Here is a 22,387-nt window from a genome sequence, read left to right as displayed (position 1 = left end):
CAGAATGATTCAGAGGACAACAAGAAATCCCAAAGCGGTTACTTCAGAGAATATTCTGGCGAAGATATCAATCGCGCCTACGAACTCCTCCGTTGCGCCCAGCGCTGCTTCAAAAAGGACGCCAGCACCACACGAAGCAAAGCCAATCCGCAGAACAAGGCCGCGGTGCCTCCACACTACCTTACTGACAAAGACTTCGCCGGCGACAACGCCACCGAGCAGCATGCAGAAAAGTCGTTGACCAGTCACTTTTCCGCTTTTGGTCACCGCATCCGACAGGAGGCCACTCTGCAAGATGATGTTCAGAACAGTGATATCCCGCCAGAGCAGAAAGAGGAGCTGTTAGATAAGCTGGAGAAAAATATCGCGGATGCCACCGCGAACTTCCACCGACTCTCGATGGGACAGGACAAGGGTGAGCTGCGGCCAACTTTCACCTTAGAGCAACAAAAAATCGTCTGTGAGACCCTTGCTAAAAACGTCGAAGTTGTGTGGCCTCGGAACCAAACGGATTCTAATGAAAACGCTGATCGGAGTGCAGAGGATATGGCCATGTTAGCGAGGATCGGGGATGAAGAGGAAATCATTACCTCTCACGACGAGGCTAGAAGACCTGCCCAGGATACATCAGGACGAACCTTGACGAATACCGCCGAGGGAAGGCGTGCGCTGTTAGACTTCCAGCAGCTCCTGGTAAAGGCTTCCGTAGCTGTACCTTCATTCGAGGAGACCTGCTCATACTTGGGATTCTCGCTTCCACCGTGTTCAATATAGAGACCCCGGTCATAGCACACGAGGGATAGATAGATATTATGTAGAAGTAAAGATGCGCTAAAGTGGCAGTCAGAGAATGATAAAGAGCTTATGAAGAAGCAGTAAAGACTTAGTGAAGAGGTAGTGAAAACTTAATGAATCCACAATGAAGAAGTAGTTAAAGACTTAGTAAAGGCGTAGTGAATCAGAGGCAATTCCGTTCCTCTTGTGAAGGTTAGCCTGCCTCACTGCGTTCTTCTTCTTGCGAATCCTGCCTGTTCAGCGATTTAATGTTTCCTTTTTGCTGGGATCAGCAATCTCTCGAGCGCTCTGTCGAGGTTTCTCCCTCCTTCTCTTCTCGATCACTTTCTCCTTTGTTGCATTGTCCTCTTTTTTCGTTAGAACAACAGGATTGAGGTTCTGTTTACTAAGCGTTGCTTACTTTTGCTAAGACTTACGGCGTGTTTAAACAAGATATCTTGTAAGGATCTCCTTACCCACTTGTTCAACACCGATGACACACCTACTAAGGGTGTCACCCCTTCGACCTAGCGTAGGAAGAGCAACATAAGCTTCCGTTTCGTTCAGCCCGCCGGCAACACTGAGCTAGCGGAAAGACAAAAGGTTTTCGGTAGCAGCCAGTCTACTACACCTGGCCTCATGACATCCACCGCAAAGGGGCAGAAACACCGACTCTTGTTCGACACTGTTGCTAAGACAGTCGTCGATACTGTCCCAGACGACGATACTGACATGAGCGATTCACCGCTTGCCGATGTCAGCCTTGGGGACCTTACAGCGAGAGAAGAAGTGGTTAACCACTTGTTCGGGCTGTTACTCCAACTTCGCCTACACCCAGAGCTAACAGCTCGGAGCCGGCCTCGAGTGAGTTGAACTCTATGGATTTCGACGAATTTCATTCGTCTATGCAGCAGGACACAGAGATGCAGGACGCGGAAGAACTAAGAGCTCGGAGCCGGCCTTGAGTGAGTTGCAATCTATGGACGACGAACTTCGTGCGTCTATGCAGCAGGACACAGAGATACAGGACGCGGAAGAATCTTCCCAAGAGGGTATTGTGTCGAAGCCTGAGAGGCGAGCCAGGGTGAGTCGAGGCGCCATTAAGGAGACGTTGTCAACCGAGTTCGTACGCGACAGCGACGACGATGATGATCACGACCGCGAGGAGAGTAAGGGTCGTGGTCAATCTGGCACAGGTAGTAGTAGGGCTCGTGGCGGCAGTAGGGGAGGAAAGAAGGGCGCTAAAGGAGGAAGCACCCGCCGTGTATCTAGAAAGGGTTCCCGCGGCAGTAGAAAGAAGTAAGCAAGCCGCAGCATTAAGTCACGGACTTCGTGAGCAATGGAGGTTAAGGGCTTGTGCAATAATGAAGATGCACCAAAGTGGCAGTCAGAGGATAATGAAGAGTTAGTGAAGAAGCAATGAAGACTTAGTGAAGAGGTAGTGAGGACTTATTAAATCCACAATAAAGGATTAGGTCAGACTTAGTAAAGGCGTTAGAGAATCATGCCAGCTCCTTTTGCTGCAATTCTGTTCTTCTTACGAAGGTTGGCCTGCCTTACTGCGTTCTTCTTCTTACAAATCCTATCCTGCTTAGAACTTAACTTTTTCTTCTTACTAGAATTAGCAGTCTCTCGAGCCCTTTGTCGTGCTCTCTCCCCCATTCTCTTCTTATTCACCTTCGCCTTCCTTGCGTTATCTTCTTCCTTTGTCAGAACAACATGATCAAGTTTCCGTTTAGCCCTTTATCTGTTTTTATAATGTTCTGCAGCAGTAGCAGCAGCAGCTAAACGAACAGTCCTTTCCTTAAGGGGTTTGCCCCTTCTTTTCTTGTTCACTTTCTCCTTTCTTATACCGTCCTCTTTTTTGTTAGAATAACAGGATTAAGTTTCCGTTCAGCCCTTTGTCTGTTGTAATAACGTTCAGTAGCAGCAGCAGCTAGACGAACAGTCCTCTCCTTGGGGGTTTCGTTAGCTATACGTTTCTTCCAATATGCCGCTATGTATGCTTTCTCCGCCTTAGGGTCTCCCTTTTTATACTCCAAGACCATTTCCTAGCACGTTCTTGGCTGCGAGAAGTCTTTTCATCGAGGTCGACATCATCGGGGACAGGCGCAGAATGGTACACCAGCCAGTTTTCAATAGCAGCGCTGTACCTCTCTTCTTGCTGATTATGTGAAGAAGCAGTGAAGAGTTAATGAAGAAGCAGTAAAGGAGCAGTAAAGGAGTAATGAAGGAGCAGTGAGTCCGCAATGAAGATGTTGTTGATACTTAGTAAAGGCTTAGTAGATCCGAGTTGCGTAGATGGAGCTTCTGTAGAGACTGGCAGGATTACGTGTGCTAGGGCGAGTTAGAAAGATAGAGGTGATGAAGCACATTTGATCAAACAATAGCGAAGGACAATTAAGTAACAGTGAGACTGACGAGTTTTGACTGACGTTAGAAAGAAGAAGAAATCACCTTATCTGAAAGAGCTAGTAGGTCGAAGTCCGAGACCACTCTTTTCATACGCCATATCGATCATCCTCGCCTGAACTAAGGAATCCTCTGCGGTGACCCAATGCTGCGTCTCGCGACCTCGGATCTTGTTTACAAACTGCTCCAATTGATGTCGATAAGACAGCCAGTAGTCCTCACCGGGCAGGTTGGCCATACCGGCTTCTTCGAAGGTGTATGCCTTGTGACTTTCCTTCTCCACCCACTTCTTGATCACTGTACCTGTTTCTCTGTCACATATTTTGAACGTGCTCGTGACGTCAATTCTGTGCCAGAAACCACCATGGATCAGATCGCTGATAGTGAGTTCCTGAGAGCGGCGTTTCTCCTGGCTGGCAGGGAGAGTGTCATCGGGGACCACGATTCCTTTGGTCGTGACTGTCACGTATGCAGCCCTGTACATAGTTCCACCTCTGAGTGTACTGCTGGCTTCGCCGATTCCACCATTCGGGAAGCGAAATCTGGCCTTGAATTCGTAATCACACTTGGCATGGACACCATCAGTGTAAGCTTTAGTATCACAATCGATACACTCCTCTGGCTCGGCATCGAAGAGAAGTCGTGTCGCAGCAAGATTGTACGTGCCCACGGCCATGATATTGCCTCCGGAAAGATTGTAGTTGAAGAAGATATCGTTCTTCGAATTCGTCCACCAGGGTAACATGAAATGAGAAGTAACGTGGACTACATCAGCAGGCTTGACCAAGGACTTGAAAAATGCCCAAGAAGGATGGAATCGGTTGTGGAAAGCTTCTAGAAGGACTGGACCATGAGGAGCAGACAACTCAGGCAAGTTGAATAGAATCTCGGCCTCGGTCGAATTCGAAGCGGATGGCTTTTCCAGAAGGACATGCTTTCCAGCGCGGACTGCACGAGCAGCCCATTCGAAGTGCAGGTTGTTCACCAGCGGAATGTATACACAGTCAATATTCGGATCATCAATGATCTCTGAGGAAGAAATTTCAGCCATGAGAACAAAAGCAAGATGAGAGAGAAACACCGACCTTGGTACGACCCCTTGACCTCTGGTATACCATTAGATTTCGCAAATGCCTCTGCCTTTCTGCGATCACGAGCAGCCACTGCCTGAATGATGACTTCGGGATGCGATTTGGCAGGGATTATCAACGCAAGAGGACTGTATCACTATTTAGCGAGTGTCAAATCGAGCAAGAGAAACACCTACGCAATCGTCGCAGCTCCCAGTACACCAAATTTAAGAGCATCGTCTTTCTTCGCAGGCTGAGGAGGGCTGAAAGCCGTCCAGATGCGGTTTATCAAGGTAGTCATTAGGTTCCTCACGGGTCATCAATCGCCGTCGTTGGGTCACAAATGTATAGATGAACATACCGATGATTGTTAAGGGAATATGCTGTGGTACAACACGAAATGAACAGGTTCTGCTGGATGCTAGATAAAGAATATCACGGCTGCTTGGAAGGATTCGGTTGGCGAAATTGTACAGTCCGCAAAAGGAGACAAGGTCACTTAAATAGTGAGAGGACTTGCTGCTGTTGGGGATATATCGCCATAAGCGACCATGCTAGACCTTGATACATGTGGGTCGTAAGAACGCCTCTCAACCTCTCGGACAAGCTCTCAGTCGGAGTCCTACGATGGCGCATCCATGCGTGCTTACTATTGGCGCTAATACGAGGTACAATAGTAGTCAATGGAGAGTGACTCTGTCAGGATGGTATGGAAGTAGGGTCACCAGCTTCGGAGGAATTGAAGTCGCCGTGCGGACACTCCATGGAAGGTCCGGACCACTAATACCTTTAATTAAGGTACTTCATACCCATTCGCGCTTAGAAGAAGCATTTACTCGAGGTTCACTTCGCACTTTTTCACAATTCACTTTGAAATTCAATCTACGTTTGCTCGTACTTTGTTAAACCCTTCATCTGTAATTCATCCTAGTAGTATGTGTTATTCATTCAATAAGTAGTACTTTGCTACAGATTGATTGACCAGTCATCAACCAATTATTGACCTGTCACTCGATGTTCACTGTAAACCTGCGCTATTTCAGTTGTTATTGATACAGCTCATACTCGATATCCAATTCTCTATTACTTGTTGTTTACTATACTTCCAATTACTGTACAGGCTCTACCTGACTGTTGTTTTATCTACGTACAATTAGGGATTACTCAGCATTAAGTATAAGCGCCTCTCGCCTCATCAACGCTTGACTTGGCTGTCCACTAGGCCAATATTATGGTGATGTTATCGCTCATCCTCTATTCATTTATCTCGTTATCAATCTCAAATTGCAAGGACGCAAAATCAAGACGGTTGCCATTTTGCGACAAGAGCTTCCATACGAGACACAAGGTCCGGAATATTGAAAGGCTTGGTCTGCAAGGAAAGTCAGTAAAGATACTGTGAGTTATTTTCAAAAAGAATGGGACGTGATATACCTCGACCGAGTCCATTCCTGCTTGCAAGGCATCGTCAATTTGCTGCTGTCTAGCATTTGCTGTGATAGCAATGACGGGAACATGTTGAATTATGTCCCCACTTCCCTCAAGTTCGCGGATGCGTCGTATACATGTCAGACCGTCCATTACAGGCATTTCGACGTCCAGAAGTATCACCGAGAGAGGTATTTGATCTACCCCTGGATCTTTGTATAGTGAGCTTTTCGAGAGGAAGTCTAGAGCCTCGACTCCGTGTTCAGCGACTTTGACCGTCTTACAACCAGCTCTGCGAAGCTGTTTGGCGATGACCTTTTGGTTCACTGGATTATCCTCAACGACTACTCGTATCAGTGGTGCGCTCAAGAAGACAAACCAATGAGTAAACTTACGTAGAACATGCATATCTTTTAGAGAGCTTTCCTTTCCATTAGACAACGACAACGAACCCTTTTTCAGAGGCGTGTTTGCTTCTGAAACTGCCTTGACATCGCTCGCTCTAACCACAGTTTCCAGAGCAGAGGCTGATTTAGCACGATATGCTTGAATGTAGAACATAAAGTTGCTGCCTACTCCAGGAGAACTGCGGACACCGACTTGCCCCCCATGGAGTTCGACTAATTCCCTGCTAATAAAGAGGCCCAATCCACTTCCCCCATATTGCTTGTAGGTCTTGGGTGATGCTTGTGAAAAGCGGTGGAACAAGTGCGACATTTCGCTTCCAGTGAGGCCGCAACCAGTATCTTCAACGCTGAAATGAATATAGATTTCACGTCCAGCTTCGACAGCAGCGGATTGCTTGACTCGTGAGATGAGAGAGCCCGATTGTTTCATACGACACGGGATAAAAGTGACCGGTGAGGAGCCTGCCGCAGGTCGCTCAGTCGAACCACCTATGGTTACAGTAATCCTACGTTTCTCAGAGTCTCGTGTAAACTTGATCGCATTGTTTAAAAGATTGATGAAAACCTGCGTCATTCGATGAACATCCAGTAATATGTCGTCTAATCCCAATCCCTCATAGCTAGGTAAGACGTTGACAGATTTCTCGATGTTTGCAGCGGACAGATCAGCGGACAGCATTTTGAGGCCAGACTCTACAATGGACAAGGCTCGAGCTTTCTCCAGACTGAGTACGAGCAGGTTTGAATCCAATTTTGAGATGGTTAGAACTTCATCTACAATGCTCTTCTGATGCACTGCACATAGAGAAATCGTTTTTGCTGCATCTATAATCGAGTCAGTGTTTTCAGGCGGCAAGACAACGTTCTTGTCTTGGGGAAGTGACATAAGGATATCTTCAGCTAAGAGGAGGATAGATGATAAAGGGTTGCGAATCTCATGCGAGATCATATCCAGGAACTTCTCAGCGGCTCGCTTGTGATCCAGAGCTTCCTGAAGTCGTTCCTCTCGAACATGTTCGGCGAATTTACGATGCGAGATGTCGGCGACCCATCCTTGGAATGACACAACATTCCCGGCATCATCCGTTTCTGGAAATATGGTTCCTTCCATCCAGCGCGGTATAGTCTGCGAACCAGACCTTAGGCGATACTCGAAGGAGCCAGTTTGTTTGTCTCTGAACACCTTGATCATGAGGTCTTTAGCACTTTGATGATCCTCTTCGTACAAGGCCGCACCCCAAACAAAATCTGTCTGTGCATCGTCATAGAACTTGCTATTAGATAAGTCGAATAGATTGAGATATGCCTCATTAGCGTAGAGGGGTCGACCATCTGCAGCGAAGATGAACATGCCGGCAGGGGCTTGACGGCCCATTCTCTTAAAGGCCTCCTCGTTCTTCTCCGCCTTGACCTTTGTGATTCGAAGCTGGTCGAGAAGAGCTAGGTTCGCTTCTTCCAGACGTTTCCTAGCTTCGGGCAAATCTATGATTGCGCAAGATCTTTCGAACAGATCACGTAGGTGTGTCACAAAAAGATGGCTTTCCTCAGCAGCTCTCCTCGGATTCATGCCGAGAATTACGTAGGCCAGTTCAGCTCCTATTCCACTGGTGACAGGCATGATATATGCAGAAGATACCGTTCCATGCGCTGTTGTCATTGTGAGTTCTGGAGGCAAAGTCTGAGTCGATTTCTGCAAGAGGTGTAGTGATCCCTGATTGGTGGAGAAGGCATTGGCCAAGCTGAGAGGAGGTTCATCCTTGAATAATGAGCTATCAGTACCATATGAGGCCTCGAATTGATAGGGCGGAGACTCCGCTGATGTACGACTGTTCACGCTGTATATGACGGCATATGACACGTCTTTGGACTCTGCTTCCAAAACTTTAGTTGATTCGACCCAAAACCCAGCCAAAGATTGCATTCTGGCAGTGCAATTTGAGATGGCAGCAGCCACCTTTTTGCGATTCTCTTGATATATCCTAGGTGTAACATCGTGATACTCTAGAAGAGAGCCGCTCCAACGGCCATCTTCTGAGGGTATCGGAGTATATTGTATGTCACTGTAAAGTTCGTCGTAAAACCCATTTCGTTCGACGATAAGTTCGGCAGCCTTGATTGGAAAGGCTTTACCCTGCTGAATTCCATGTCTGATGGTCCTCTGATGTTGATCATGTAATGTTTTGCCCCAGATATCAGCCAGCGGCTTGCCGAGTGAGCCTGGATGAATTGGTCCAAGTATTGGAACTGCAGCTTCATTATAAAGCATGATTAAGTCGTCCCCCCAGAAAATGTAACGAGGTTCGTGGCATGCCATTATGGTTATAACATAGCTACAAAGCGTAGATGACCATTCGTTCGTTGGACCAAGCTTAGTGCTGCTCCAATTAAAGCCGCGCAAGTAGGAGATCCATGGATCAGAGCTCAGGAGAGGATATTTCAGCCAGTCAATATGTAGTTGACTTAATGGAATATCCGTCTCTGCAGCCGCATCCTCGTATTCTATAGTACCAGTATAATAAGCGGAAGTTGATTGCTCAGCTTTCGATTGATGGGCTGAAGTGTTCCAGTTGTGTTTCCTGCAATACACTATTGTCCAACCGCACTTGAGGCTTTTACTGGACCATTCTCTGTCACCAAAGACACCTGCATGGCGGGCTTCTCCTGCAGTCGCTGCTATCGGTTGTCTTAATGAAGCTCTTGCAAGGGAATTGCTCCATGTCTCGAATGATAATGGACTTGTTCTCGGTGTTTCCAGGAATGAGACGAGCGCGGTGTTGCGATAGATGATTTGCGGATCCTCATGATTATCTGAAGGTGACATTGGGGTTTCGAGTATGAAAGTCGGCCTGTCATCGGCAGAGATGAGGTCTAGTATCACATCTTCAGTCTCTGATGCAACCATTTTACTTGTAAAGAGTGTACGAGACCAAGCAACAATGGAGCTGAGGAGACCTTCGCGGCACAGTACATCACTTTACTATATATTACAGACAACCGTCGACGTTAATTGTTCAATGAACCTGCATTTGCACAATTATACTTTACTTAGCCAAACGTCCTGGAATCTGGAACATCTAGATCCTCACACTAAGCACCGAATGTGAGGTCTAATCATCCATACGTCATCGTAGGAATAGGCAATTGCATTGTACCTTGCCTTTGGTGCAGAGCCAGTAATCACAAAGTGCAGCGTAGATAATTGCAAGGTGGAGCATAAGTAGTTGTATAATGAAGCTCACACAATTGGGAAGCGAAACGGAACTGATTGTGAAGTGGAACGTCAAAAAATGCAACAAAAGGTAATATTAAATGCAAATAAAGCGTGCAATAAACTCGAAAGGAAGTATAAAGAAGCTATGAAACAAGAGTAAGTAGTCAAAATGTAATACAATAATAATCACAAAGTCTATTGTAAATAATCAAGAAGTAAGGGATCATTGTTCATAGGCTGAATTATCACTGAACAAAACCAAACATATAATATGGCTATATTCAGGATCTACCACAGCGAGAAAGCACTACATCTACATTGATTACACCTTTACCGACTTTTGAATACGCCTTTACTAAGTCTTGACTACGCTTTCACTAAGTCTTGATTGCGCATTCACTGAGTCTTAACTGCGACTTCTTCACTTTCTTACTGCGGCTCTAGTCACGTTCCAATTGTGCAGAGTACAGTCTTAGGTAAAGCATCTCGCTACTAAGATAGGAGGAGAGGCTGGAGAGGCTTGCCGACCAAGCTGCTGCTCAGAAGAGATACAAGGTAAAGAAGAAGGCTGAGAGGAAACTCATCCTTACAGAAGGAGGAGACCAGACACGCAAAGACAAAAATGCTAATCAACGTAGGAAAGAACGCGCCCGGGCGAAGGAACGTAATGTAGCTGATCTTAATCGGATGAGGAAATTAATTGCAAAAGAAAATGCTATGAGCAAAGCATATACTGTAATTGTGACTGTTAAGCAGCAAGTCGTAGTAAGGGCATACTGAACCATGAGTGAGGTGGAAGTAAGGGCGTACTGAACTATAACTGAAGTAGAAGTGATGGCATACTGAAGGCATACCGAACCACAACTGGAGCAAGAGCGAGGAATGATGATAGAAGGCGGTGAGGTCGTTGTCAAGTCATACTAAACCGTAAGTGAAGTATCAGCGCGATGTAATAATGAAAAGTAAACAAGAAAGCAGTAAGTCTGTGATGAGATATATTATATTGAGCCATGAATGAGATAGCAGTGAAGAATCGCAAATGAATCCTATTAATTTGTTGGAAGCTCTGCTACAGGTGAGCGACGATCTTCCATTTCTGCAAGTTTCATCTCCTTGTCCTTGAAGGGATCTTCGTCGTCATGTCTATTCTTGCTCCCTGCAATCTCGTGAATCTCGGTGTAAGGTGCCTCAACTAAATGTCTCGAATGTGCCTCGGAGGGCGACGTCACTAATGGGGTTGACGCACCGGCAGCGTGATCATTGTCCTCTGTAGGATAATCTTTGAGCTCTTGTCGCGTATCGTCTCCATCGCCTGGAGCGTTTGCTCCAGCCGAAGAACGTGCCCTCCGTCGACGGATGAAAAAGAATACAACAGCAGCGACGACGAGAAGAACACCAACTACTACACCAACTACTATTCCTGCTATTGCACCTCCGGAAAGTGAGTCCGTAATCTCCCCTGGCTTGTCATTGGCTAGAGGCTTTAGTGTGTCTTGCCAAGTGCTGTACCAATTTGGACCATTGACCATGGCGGCGAGAGTCGTATCTTCGGGTTCCAGATTGATGATGTTCTCTGATGACTTTGCTGGCCCAGGAGCTTGTGCTAGCCAGGTCGTATTCGTCTGCCAATGTTGAGCCAAGAAAGCTCCCTGCAGGAATGCACGGCCAAGGTGGTATGTCGTCGAGTCTGATGGACTGTAAGGGCTGCAGGGAAAGTATTGTAGGGGTGGATTCACGATTGGCGAATCAAGGGTCAGATTCAAAAGAGCAAAAGGTATGTGAATAGTATCGTTGCTGCCCGAGGTCGAGGATGCGAATGTAAAAGAAAGTGTATGAGGAGAACTGACAATCTGCTGATAAGCAGGGTTGCTGGTATTCCAGATGTAGAGACCTTTGTCAGCATTATAATTGACAGGTAGGTACTCGGCAATAGCATCGCATGTTGCTCTTGGCAAGTACATGTAAGGTACACCTGGGTTTGGCAAGACGGTCAATTCGGGCCCCGAAAGAAGTTGTATAGAGCTGATATTCGGTCGAGTGGCTCCTATGAACGCACTTGCTCCAGCGCGAACTCCGATGTTAATACCATGAAGCTGGAAAACGGAACTGTCGCTGGTTATTGGTGTCGTCAAGCATCGGGACCGATCATAACCCCCGAGTACAAGGCTACCAGGCACCTCGAGCGACGCAGACCCCATATGGAGTGAATAGCTGGTCGATGGTATCACACCCCCGTTGTAAACGGAAGGTAGTGTGCTGTCCAAGGTTATCTTTGAGCCATTCGTCGACGTCCAGGTCTGGTTGTCTGCAGCTCCGTAGACAGAGAAAAATCCCACGTCCATCGTGTAATTTGTACCGTCTGGATAATTGACGGTCATGTCTTGTGTCAGAGCCATGGCCTGGTTGACGAATCCATTTATATTTGTCTTTGGCTGATTATAGAGTTGGAGCGTCTCGTGTAGAAGAAGGCCTTGTCCATCGAGTTGAAGAGGTTCGGATACAGTAGCATCCCAAGTGCTGGCGTCCCAGGAGGGGCTATCTATCCAAACAAATTCGGCGTGGGCAGAGGAGTTGAGCCAGAAATTAGGCAATGGCAGAGGACACACAGATGACTGACTGGAACATGCGCCATCCGAAATGAGCAGAGTACTCTTCGTTAGGGATGGCAGAAATGTCAAGTTTTGTGGTGGTGAATCGACGCCTACAAGTAGTGCGTTCCATGGTCCTGTTGAATTTAGTTACAGTAAAATACTGAGCTTTGCGCTATCTTATACCGACCATCTGGTCCAACTGTGCATTGCTTAGTATAATTTCTCCATGCTCGCCTTCCATGTCACTTGCCTGCACCATCCCCCCACGAGACGCGCCATGGTATTATGCCCAAGACCAAACTCAGGTGTACGGAGAGGCCAAGGTACGTAGCAACGAATCTTTGGCAAAAAAGCATGATTCAAGATCAATTCGACACGAAACAATATCTTTTTTCGTCTTGCGAAGGGCACACAAACGCACGAATTCACGCAGCAAAGAGAGAGAAGTGCGAATGAGAGGCTGGAGGCATGCTTCAAGGTCGCACTTGAAGATGAAGATGTCTGAGGCAATGCCTTGCCCGAGAGTGGCCAGGTACCTTACATATAATTTACTACCTTCATACCTACGGACGAAGCAAAAGTGCTTTGGTTGGCTATCTGACTAGGTGCTGTGCTACGAATCAGCCCCGAAAGACGAGCGGGTTATCCTTAGGCCTGTGCCTCCACAGGATCACCATCCTAGTCATGCGTCAGCTTACACTCAGTACAAGTACTGACCTGCAGTAGGTCGCAGTGCGCAGAAGAATGGAGTCGCCACGGAAACTTATGCGAAGGCGAAGGAAGATGTTATCACGCACGAACCCTCACATACTGTAGTAGCCTCAAAAGAAGTCGACGGGAAATTGCACGCCTGACATGTACAGGTTTCGATGCAATGATTGCCTAGGTATGAGGGGGTCATGCATGTCCATTGCCTGTTGTACTACACGGGTGCCTAGTGTAGGTGAGGTAAGGTAGGTAGTTTTATTTTCAGTCATGACACTCATCCTTGGGAGATCTTGACTAAATTGATATATCCGCTAGGTTCTAGTTTCACCAGTCACAGCCTTTGGGGCGGGGGACAGGCTAGTGGCTCGGCATGCATCTGTAAAGTGCGAATAGATTTGGCCCATTTGACCCTCTGCTCTACGTACATATCGCTGAAATTGTACGGCGAGTGTATGCACATGCCACTCATATGCGGGGCTGGGCCCCAAGAGTCGGGATACATCTCCTTCCGCATCTCTATCAACAGGCAATGGAAGACATCCCTGTCCGATAACACTATGAAGAGCTTTGCGGATACAAGTGTATAAGCCAGGCTTTTCTTACCAGATGTCTGACTCAACAAGGCGAAGTCTTGAAAATCATTTACTTCCTTGGATCTAACAAGCGAAACAATCGATCACACTTTCAGGGACCCCAGGATTCACGATGGAGGATCAGCTTCTTGGACCTGGCTCCGCTCGGAGCAGGAAAATTATATACTATTATATGATATACTCTTGGCTTTAATACAACGACAATATCAAAATCAAGGACCAAATAGTAGAGCCAAAGTAGAAGCTGGGAAAGGTCACTCAGAAAGCGGTGAGAGAGATATCAGAAAGTAGTCAAGAGAGTTGCGAAGAAGTAGGCAAGGCAGTGAAGAGGCAGTTAGAAAAGCAGTAAGAAAGCAGTTGAAGAATGGTGTAAAGGAGAGCAGTGGAGAAGCAGTACAAATCCAGTAAAAGAGCAGTGAGAAGGCAGCTAAAGAGCAATGAAGAAGCAATTAAAGAGCAGTGATCACGGGATTAGAGAGTAGTGAATATTGAGTCAGAGGGTAGTGAAGAAGTAGCGAAAAAGCAGCGAAATAGTGACGAGTCCGACAGACCTTGCAACACAATACCAATGAGTTTACTGCAAGAATTCAATAAGATCCCAATAAGATCTCAATGATTACTTACAAGTGTCAAATGAGTACACAATGTGGAGGTAATCAAATAGTGATATCGTCGAAGTGAAGCGCAATGAATCAGATTAGGTTTGTTAGATGATAATCTGCCCGCTGCTGCTATGTTCGGATTGCTTCCACTTTCTATGAACCATGAGAGTCTATCGCCCCCATCTATTTTAGTCCCGTGCTCTGGGGCCAAAATTCACATTGCTATGCTGCCAAGATATTCCTTGGTGACGGAAAGATAAGAGAAGATGAGTTACTCATACTATTTCGTGTTGCATACCTGCTCGATACCAAAAAGAAAATGGAAGAAGGATGTTTTCAAGAAATCGCAGAACTATTACCAAAGACCTATTGTATGGTCTACAACCGTTGGCCCCAAAATGTTTGAGTGACGCATGCACATCTCTCAGAGTAGTGCATCCATTTATAAATAGCTGATCATCTTTGCCCCTGAGTTGCGAAATGTTGGTCGCAGGCACAAAGAGCACTTCCCTGGCAAAATATATCGCTATTTCGCATACAAGAACCCGTAGCATTGAAGGACAAATACAGTACAGTACACATGGGTCGACGTTGGAAGAGGCTCGCACGCACAAAAGACAGGACGGACCAGCGGCCTAGCAAGCCAAGCGAACAGAGGCTGTGCCCATGTCACCTAGTTCGCCTGGAAAGTATGGTCATACAAGACGTACCTCCCCTGTACATTGTAAGGTCACCATGATAGGATGATGAGTGCGTGGCGCTGTAAAGTAGAAGTTCTGTATCTCGTACCGACCCCTGAGTCCAGCAGATACAAAATCCAATACTGGGAAAGGGCGTTGAATGCCGTGGTAGGCATGCCTCGCCTTGCACGTACAAAGTTCAACCGTCGAGCGTGAAAGTGGGGTCCACTGGTGAATATACGCGTTTTCGCAGGTAGTGAGCCGAAGGTACCTGATTTCTACCAAAAGTTGCGCGCTAAAGACCTTGTGCTGCTTTTCAAAAGTAGCCCGGCAACGAAGAGACGTGTAAACGAGTGACTATGGTGTACGAAGCACGTAAGACAGGCGAGACCGCGCGTGACAATTATGCGGAGCCGTGTCGGGCGTGTCAGGGTCGAGTGAGGCGCGACGATCCGGCAACAAGTTTGGGTAAGGGTAGAAGGGACAGCACTACAGCACTGTAGACAGCCCAATGACTTACAAGGTTCCCGCGTAAAACGGTTTGGTTCCCGCTGCCGGGCTCGAGGCTTGCACGAGCTGAGAGTTTCTGAACCCCTCCAACGCTCGTGGAGATGTTTTCGAGGACATTACCTATGTACAAGAAAACTCGTGGCCACATGGACTCGGTGGACTTCCAGCACCATACGTCTTCGAGCATGGCTCTATTTGTACCATCATGAGTCGGTGAAAGATCGCTCAATCGAAAGTAGACAATCAAAGTGAGTATATTGCAGCAATCGTGGCCATCTCTGACATTTCCATCGGTGACACTAGCGCCAAAGCCACATCCATGCAGTGCCTTTCCGCCCTTCCTCGACGATCAGTCTGCGGGTTCTCAAGAGAGTACCACAATCCCCTTCCTCTTTTTTTTTCTTTTGCTTCAGTACGCCTTCGCGCAATTAATGTGCTGTAGTTTATCTTGCGTGTTGCTGAGTGTAGGAAATCCAGAGAAAACTTATGCTCTCTTGGCCTGTTTTAGATTGATTCACCACCGTCAAAACAATTGCTGCAACCAAGTTGCCCAGTAGTGCTCGTGCCGGGTCCATGCTTTTATCGTACAGGCAGATCGTCTGCAGTGCATTGAACGGGCCGTCACGTACTGTATGCTTCCACCCACAGGGCTTGCTTCACTGTTTCTTTAGAGCGACGCCTTTCCACCATCGAGCAGGTGCCCTCTGCTCTTCCCTGGCCCTCTCCTCTCACACCTGGAAAACCTGTGACAGGCAGTCTTAATCCGGCTAGGTTTGCATAGCCTTTTCGGGTGTTGTTTTGTCTGTGACCCCCTCAGGCCGCCGTCATTCGCGCCATCTCCATTCGGCGGGCACAGACCTCGACCCGCATCATCGCCCATTTTACTGTCACTTGCTGACATTGGGACGAGTCTTGTTCCTTCCTTCTTAGTCCTGCGCCTTCTTTCACTCCATCTTCATTGTGGAACGAGCCTTTTCTCAGTCGGCAGCGAATACAATTCCTGCGCTGTACAAGCTCGCAACACGACATTGTTATACAGCAAACGACAGCGGGGCCTGGATCATTTCCTGGAAATCAGCTCATCCACTGCCACGCAACGACGTCCTCGAGCCAGTCACCTGCGCGGTTGGCTACCGGCTGCCTTGCGCAATAGTACATCTGGTGCCACTAAAGACCTGTGACACCTCCAAATCCGTTGTTTGACACACCCAACACCTACCTTCAGTTTACACTCACCTTTTGCTCATTCGATTCGCTACTTTTCTGCAACACATTCTTGGTTCTGTCTCACGATCGCCCGCTTCTACCGCCGCACCCACAGCGCCGATTCCCTACCTTCACCTTCATCAATCCGTCGATTTTTCAAGCCGCTGCATGCTCGACAACCTGTGAACCAACATCTCTCACTACAGCTGGCCTTCGTGCCGCTGTCAGCTTCTCAGCCCTGTCATTTTTTTGATTGATCGATCGATAACGCCAAATCCATCATGGACCCAAATCCCTTCATGATGGCTGGAAACATGCTGCCTCAGGGCATGCAAAGACCACAGCCTGGCAATGAAAATGATCAAATCCACGCAAAGATCATGGAGGAGCTTCGAAAAGTACCGTTGCCGAATGGAACGTGGCACATAACCATGGACTATCGCGAGCGTGCGAATTGGATAATGCAACTGTATGTCGATCGCTCACGGCACACGCTCTGGATCCTCTGGATCTCTCGTCCCTATATGCTAGCTTGATCCGCTGACGATAGAATAACAGGCAGAGCAGCATGCGTCTTCTGCAGCCCCAGCACACAGTGATACAAGCCATCGGTATGGCCCTTCGCTACGAGGTCCAGCTCTTCCAGACTTCGCCGAGCAAGGTAACTCCGTGCATTCCCTGCTCTTCCGAATGCATCTACTGAGACTTTCTTTTAGGATCAATACACAGCCTCCTTCAAACAGAAACTGCAAGAACTCCAGAGGGCCAGACAAGCTCATGCGATGAACAACAATAACATGATGCAAGCACAGAACAACTTTCAAATGTCGCAGGGTGGCATTGGAATGCAGACACCTATGCAGCAAACCCGATCGAATCAAGGCGTACTAGCTGGGAACATGATCCAGCAACCACAGCAACCGTTTCAGAACTCGCCGATGAACATGGCGCCGCAGCCTGCCAACATGCAAACGAACCTCTCGATGCAACAACGCCAGATGCAGAGTCTTACGCAACAGGAGAAAGCCCAGATCCAGGCACATGCTACCCAAATGATCAACGGTCTGCCTAAGCCAAAGGCTGATTTGTTACGACACCAACTGTTCGAGAGCATGCCCTTGGAGCGTAGACAGCAGCATGCGAACCAGGACCCCCTTCCCCGACACATGTTCCAGATCTCCCTCAATAACTTTTTGAAAGCAAAGGCGGCACGACAACAGGCTGGGCAGGGACTTCAGGGACCATCCATGGACGGCGGCAACGCAGCGCAAGCTGTCAATATGCAGCGACCGGGTTCTCAGCAAGGCCTGAACGGCAATCCGAGCATCGACTTTGCTTCCTTTGCTGGCCAACAAGCCGATGCCATGAAGATGCAAGAATCCGGCCAACTTGTCGTACCTGCTAGTACCAACGGGGGCGGCAATGGTGGCGGAGGCGGTACCAACAACAATAACACCACTATGGATCCATCATCGATGAACATGAACAACATGAATCAGCCCAACCTAAATCAACCGGGAATGATTAACAATAATCCAGCTCAGGTGCAGAACATGATGGTACACCGTCAGCAACAATTACAAAGAGATGCCGCCATGCGGACCTCTCAACTACAAGCCCAGGCACAAGCACAAGCTCGAAATGCCGCTCAAGCCCAGGCCCAGCAACAGAATATGTTGAGAGGGCAAGGCCTGAATGCCACACAGCCTCCTCAGCAGAGCCCAGCAATGTCAATGTTGAACAGACCGATGATCCCACCTGGTCAGCAGGGCGGAACGACGCCCCAGCAGCCCTCACAGCAGAACATTCCACAGGTACTCGGTCCGACTAACCCTGCTCTGATGGCTTCATTACAATCGCAGAACATGAATGGAAACCAGTCCATGTTTCCACCCCAAAAGCTCCCAGTACAGATTCCTGATAATCTGCCCCCTCAGGTCAAAGCGAAACTCATGGGCATGGACCCAGACCAAGCTAGGCTGATATTGGAGCGCATGCGAAATTCGCACCAGGCCAACCAAGCACAAGGGATGCAGAATGGCATGAATATGCCGAATGGAGACAACATCAATCCCATGCAGAACCTACAACAAAACGGTCAGCAAGGTCCGAACGTGGGAAATGTTGCGAACATGAATCAAGTGCAGATTCAGCAAAGACTGATCGCACAACAGCAGCAGCAGCAGCGTCTGCGTGCAATGGATCCGATGGCATTCCCGCGAAGAGTGTTGCAAGAACTACAACTGCCTGCTCCAGATGCTGTCCAGACGTGGGGTCAACTCAGACAGTTCGTACAAGAGCATCAAGCTACTTTGCCTCCAGATTCTATGCCCAGGATGCATCGGATGCAGTCAATGTTCGCAATGCAACTGCAGAAGAATCATATGAATGCTAATGCTAACGGCCTGCCTAATGGTGCTGGAGGACAATTACCGGGGAGTCAACCCACACCGGCTTCTGGACCACCGATCATCCCCGGCACCCAGGCCCCTCCGGCTCAAATGGTACCACAGCAGCAGACGTTACAAAACCAAGGCCAGCCCGGAATGAATATTCCACTGAACCCGCCGAACATGTCTAATGCCGCAATGCTGCAAGTGTCGCCGCAAGAAATGCAAGCATTCAGAGCTAGAATGAACGCACCGAATGCTCCAGACGAACATATCAAAGCCGCGATCATGAAGTGGAAGATAAATAAACTTTCACAAGAGAACCCTGCCGCATTTCAGCAGCACAAAGCGCAGTACCAGGCTCAGCAGAACGCCATTCGCCAGGCTCAACTGCAGCGCGCCGGTCAAGCGAATATGGCACAACAACCAGGGCTTGGTGTCAATCTACAAGCACCAGGCCTACAAAACCGCGCTCAGCCACCTTTCAATATGCAGGCTGGAGTTCCCAATAATCTTCAAGGTCCCAAACGTCCTGGAACCAGCGATGACGTTGTCGAGATTCCGAATCCCAATCAATCTCCTCAGCGTCCTCCTACTGCTGTGGGTCAACCTGACCAGGCACAGATGCAGAGACCAACCTTTGATCAGCTTCGCACAATGACTCCCGAGCAGCTAGCTACGCTACCAGCAGAGCAGAAAGCCCAACTGTCTCTGCAAATGCAGCAGCATCAAAATGCTCAACAGAGAGCTCAAGTGGAGGCGCTCAAGCGTGCCCAGAATCAAGGCCAACAACAAGCTGGTAGAGGTCCAAATCAAGGGCAAATGATCCAACAGTCGCCAATGCAACAACAGACCAGAAAGCAGCCTATCGAAGTAACTCCTCAGCACAGAGTTGCAGCATTGAACATTGCTCAGCAAGCTGATAAGGGATTGAAGAAGGGTGCACCTGCAAAGGTTGACAACGGCAGCTTCCCAGCCATGATTGACAAGCTAAAACAAACACTGCCTCTTGCACTTCAGACGGATCGAGCTTTGCCTATCGCTGTTGCTATGGTCAATCACGGCTTGATCGGACAGGATGTGTTGAGAAGATTATGCATGCTCAGAACGAACTTCTTCCATCAGATGCATAAGAACGGCGATGTTCACGAATACGTATCCCTCAACCTGAAGCAGCTTGAAGACTTGTACAATGCCCTGAAGAAGACTTTGGCCTTCATTCTGCACCAGTACCAGCAACACCAAGATGGCGCGAAGGCTGAGCAAGTCCCGGCTCCAGCGCCCATGAAGCAGCCTGAGGTTACTGCACAGCCGCAGCCACCACAGAATCTGCATCAGCGAGCAACGGAAAACATGTCTCGCAGCGCTTCACAGGGCGGGGCTCGACAAGCCAAGTCAAAGGCTCCCCCGGCACCAACGTCCACGGTTCCGCCCTTCCCGATTGGATCTCCACGTACCGGTCATGGCGTACCAGTGTACGAAGGTATGAATACCGGACTCACACCCGACAAACTCCACCTGCCGCCTCAGAAGAAGCGCAAGGGCAACAACGGCAGCGCGGCGTCGACACCCGCGAATCAAGGTGCCACACCGGCCACTGGAGCTAGCCCGCAGCTGATGAAAGCCCAACAGAGCCCTGGACAGCGACGACAGCAACAGCTCAAGCTTGAGCAGCAACAGCAACAGGAGCAGGAACGAAGGTTCAAGTGCGCTGACGAGTATTGCGAGTTCAGCGTCAAGGGATTCGAGAAGGAAGAGGAGCTTCAAGCTCACACAACAGCTTCCCACCCGAAGATCGAAGATCCATTGGAATTCTTCCTTAACAGTGCCGCGAATGCGCTTGATGTCGATGTAGATGGTCAGTCAAGACAGCCCAAGGCTGATTCTAACGTGGCGAACAAAGCAAAGCCAACAGGCAATGCGCTCAAGGCCGCCAATCTTGGACCTGTCACAGTGAAGCGAGAGGCATTGAAGATCGAGGGACAAACACCCGGCAAGACCAAACAGTCCATGACCCCGTCACCAGGATTTGTCAAGCCTTCACCTCCTGCATCTGGACGCACACCACAGGCTAAGTCAAAGCCGGCCACGACGAGCGAAGATAGCACCGTCGTCGCCAGTAAGACGATGCTCGAAACAATGGCGGACAGAGCAGGGATCGCGATTCCGAAGGCGGACGGACCCAAGCGTGAGCAGGCTGTCTCTACCTCGCCTGTGGTTGGTGAAGACGCCATGGGCAAGGATGAGAGTCCCACTTTCGTGCAGGCAATGGCAGATGCGCTCGTTGGTCTCGACAACCCATATGGCGATGATATGGAGTTCAGTTTTCCAGACCCTAGTCCAGCTTTGACGCCGTCAAGCTCTCAGTCTGGCGTGACAGACTCGACAGCTTCGAGCGCCAATAACATCAATGAAAACGATCGCCTCAAGATGACCTTTGAATGGGACCCTTACAACATCGGGTCGAGCATCCGCATGGACCTGACGAACGATATCGGACTGGGTGACATGGGACTGCAAAGTTGTTTCGACAACTCGAAGGACCTGACGCCCACACAGCAAAGCCATGAGCAGCAACAACAGTCAATGACCCAAATAGGGCAAGAGTCGGCGAAGAACGTCGAAGATGCAGAAAAGGGGGCCATGGGAGGCATGAAGGATATGCCGATGGCCTGGGACACTATGTTTTATCCAGGAGCAGGTTTGGAGAAGGACAACAGCAATTGGGATAGGGACGCCTTTGGCAACAGCTTATTTGCTGGCACGGCGTTCTTCTGATTGCTGGCGTAGACTGGCGACAAGGTGATTGTGTTTGTAAGGGGGTTGGGTTTCGAATAATTCTTTTTACTGGTCCAGCGATGCTTTCTAGTTTTTCCTAGCGCAGCGAGGTGTTTCATGGAGTGCTCTTCATTGGGGGTCTTTCGAACCCACACTTCGGTGCATGAGGAGCTGTCCTTTACAGTCATTTCCAATCTTGACTTGTCTGCGGGACGGTCAGGCATGCTATCTCTGGACATTGAGAACACCATGGTTTCACGGGACATGAGGCTGGAAACGGTGTTTCTTTTTTCTTTCTTAGACATGTTTTATTCCTGGTCATTATTGCAGAAGTGCAGCGGTGGAAGTGGACGGTGATATACCCAGTTGATTTCTAGTGTGTTGTTTTATTTCACCCTTTGATATCTACATAGAGCGAGTCTTGAGCCATCTTCATCTCTACCACCACAATTACTTCACTTCTCGTGACTTGACTCGATATCATTCGACTCCGCTTCGTCTGGCGCTCAAACATTTCGTGCCATGGTTCGAGATTTTATGATTACTTGATGAATCGCTAGGTTACTTATCATTTGACACTCACTCATCACTCGGACACCAGAGGATGCCGGATCAGTTCGGAGTACGCGAAGGGCAAGTAGAGTGAGATAATACCAGTGCCAGTACCTGCCAGCATCAGTAGCATAGCAAACAGTAAGATTCAGGCGACTCATTAAGTACAGAAAGGCAAGGCGTGCCATTCCCAGCCACGCCCTGTAGTGTATGCCGAAAGTGCGATACCAAGACACCGCCAGGTCGTGCGCCAACGGTCGCCAACAAAGGAACGAACGAACGAACGAACGGTTTTACTAATTCCAAGTTTGTCAGAGCAGAGACGTAACAGAAAGTTGGAGACTGCCGTATATGGAGTTTTCCAGACAAATGAACTCGTCTTCGAGGATGTTCAAGGACTGGTAGTATGGTCTGCACACCCCAGGCTTGCTGACGGAGAAGAGAGAGCGGGCACAAGATGGACAGGGACAGTAGG

General features: G+C 48.5%; 4 protein-coding genes across 7 annotated transcripts; 1 reads left to right on the top strand and 3 right to left on the bottom strand.

The window, feature by feature from the left end:
* Positions 1 to 3,232: 3,232 nt before the first annotated feature.
* AAFC00_002504 (uncharacterized protein) lies at positions 3,233 to 4,557 on the bottom strand (the record flags this gene model as incomplete). Its single annotated transcript, XM_069341830.1, has 3 exons — positions 3,233 to 4,215; positions 4,272 to 4,405; positions 4,454 to 4,557. The coding sequence occupies 3 exons, from the start codon at positions 4,555 to 4,557 to the stop codon at positions 3,233 to 3,235; spliced, it is 1,221 nt and encodes a 406-aa protein (XP_069198338.1).
* Positions 4,558 to 5,556: 999 nt separating this feature from the next.
* AAFC00_002503 (uncharacterized protein) lies at positions 5,557 to 8,993 on the bottom strand (the record flags this gene model as incomplete). Of its 4 annotated transcripts, none has more annotated exons than XM_069347732.1 (3): positions 5,557 to 5,628; positions 5,691 to 6,028; positions 6,080 to 8,993. In XM_069347732.1, the coding sequence occupies 3 exons, from the start codon at positions 8,991 to 8,993 to the stop codon at positions 5,557 to 5,559; spliced, it is 3,324 nt and encodes a 1,107-aa protein (XP_069198334.1). The 4 variants fall into 4 exon arrangements, with proteins under 4 accessions (XP_069198334.1, XP_069198335.1, XP_069198336.1 ...); XM_069341828.1 differs by having other exon boundaries at positions 6,080 to 8,912; XM_069341829.1 differs by having other exon boundaries at positions 6,080 to 8,405.
* A 1,358-nt stretch (positions 8,994 to 10,351) lies between these two features.
* AAFC00_002502 (uncharacterized protein) lies at positions 10,352 to 12,152 on the bottom strand (the record flags this gene model as incomplete). Its single annotated transcript, XM_069341827.1, has 2 exons — positions 10,352 to 12,027; positions 12,140 to 12,152. The coding sequence occupies 2 exons, from the start codon at positions 12,150 to 12,152 to the stop codon at positions 10,352 to 10,354; spliced, it is 1,689 nt and encodes a 562-aa protein (XP_069198333.1).
* A 4,321-nt stretch (positions 12,153 to 16,473) lies between these two features.
* Positions 16,474 to 21,360, top strand: AAFC00_002501 (uncharacterized protein; the record flags this gene model as incomplete). The annotated part of the gene is made up of 3 exons (XM_069341826.1): positions 16,474 to 16,661; positions 16,751 to 16,853; positions 16,909 to 21,360. The coding sequence occupies 3 exons, from the start codon at positions 16,474 to 16,476 to the stop codon at positions 21,358 to 21,360; spliced, it is 4,743 nt and encodes a 1,580-aa protein (XP_069198332.1).
* Positions 21,361 to 22,387: the final 1,027 nt, after the last annotated feature.

This window comes from Neodothiora populina, assembly GCF_041146345.1.
Source record: "Neodothiora populina strain CPC 39397 chromosome Unknown canker_contig_15, whole genome shotgun sequence".
Classification (NCBI taxonomy): domain Eukaryota; kingdom Fungi; phylum Ascomycota; class Dothideomycetes; order Dothideales; family Dothioraceae; genus Neodothiora; species Neodothiora populina.
This window is presented reverse-complemented; position numbering and strand designations above follow the sequence as displayed.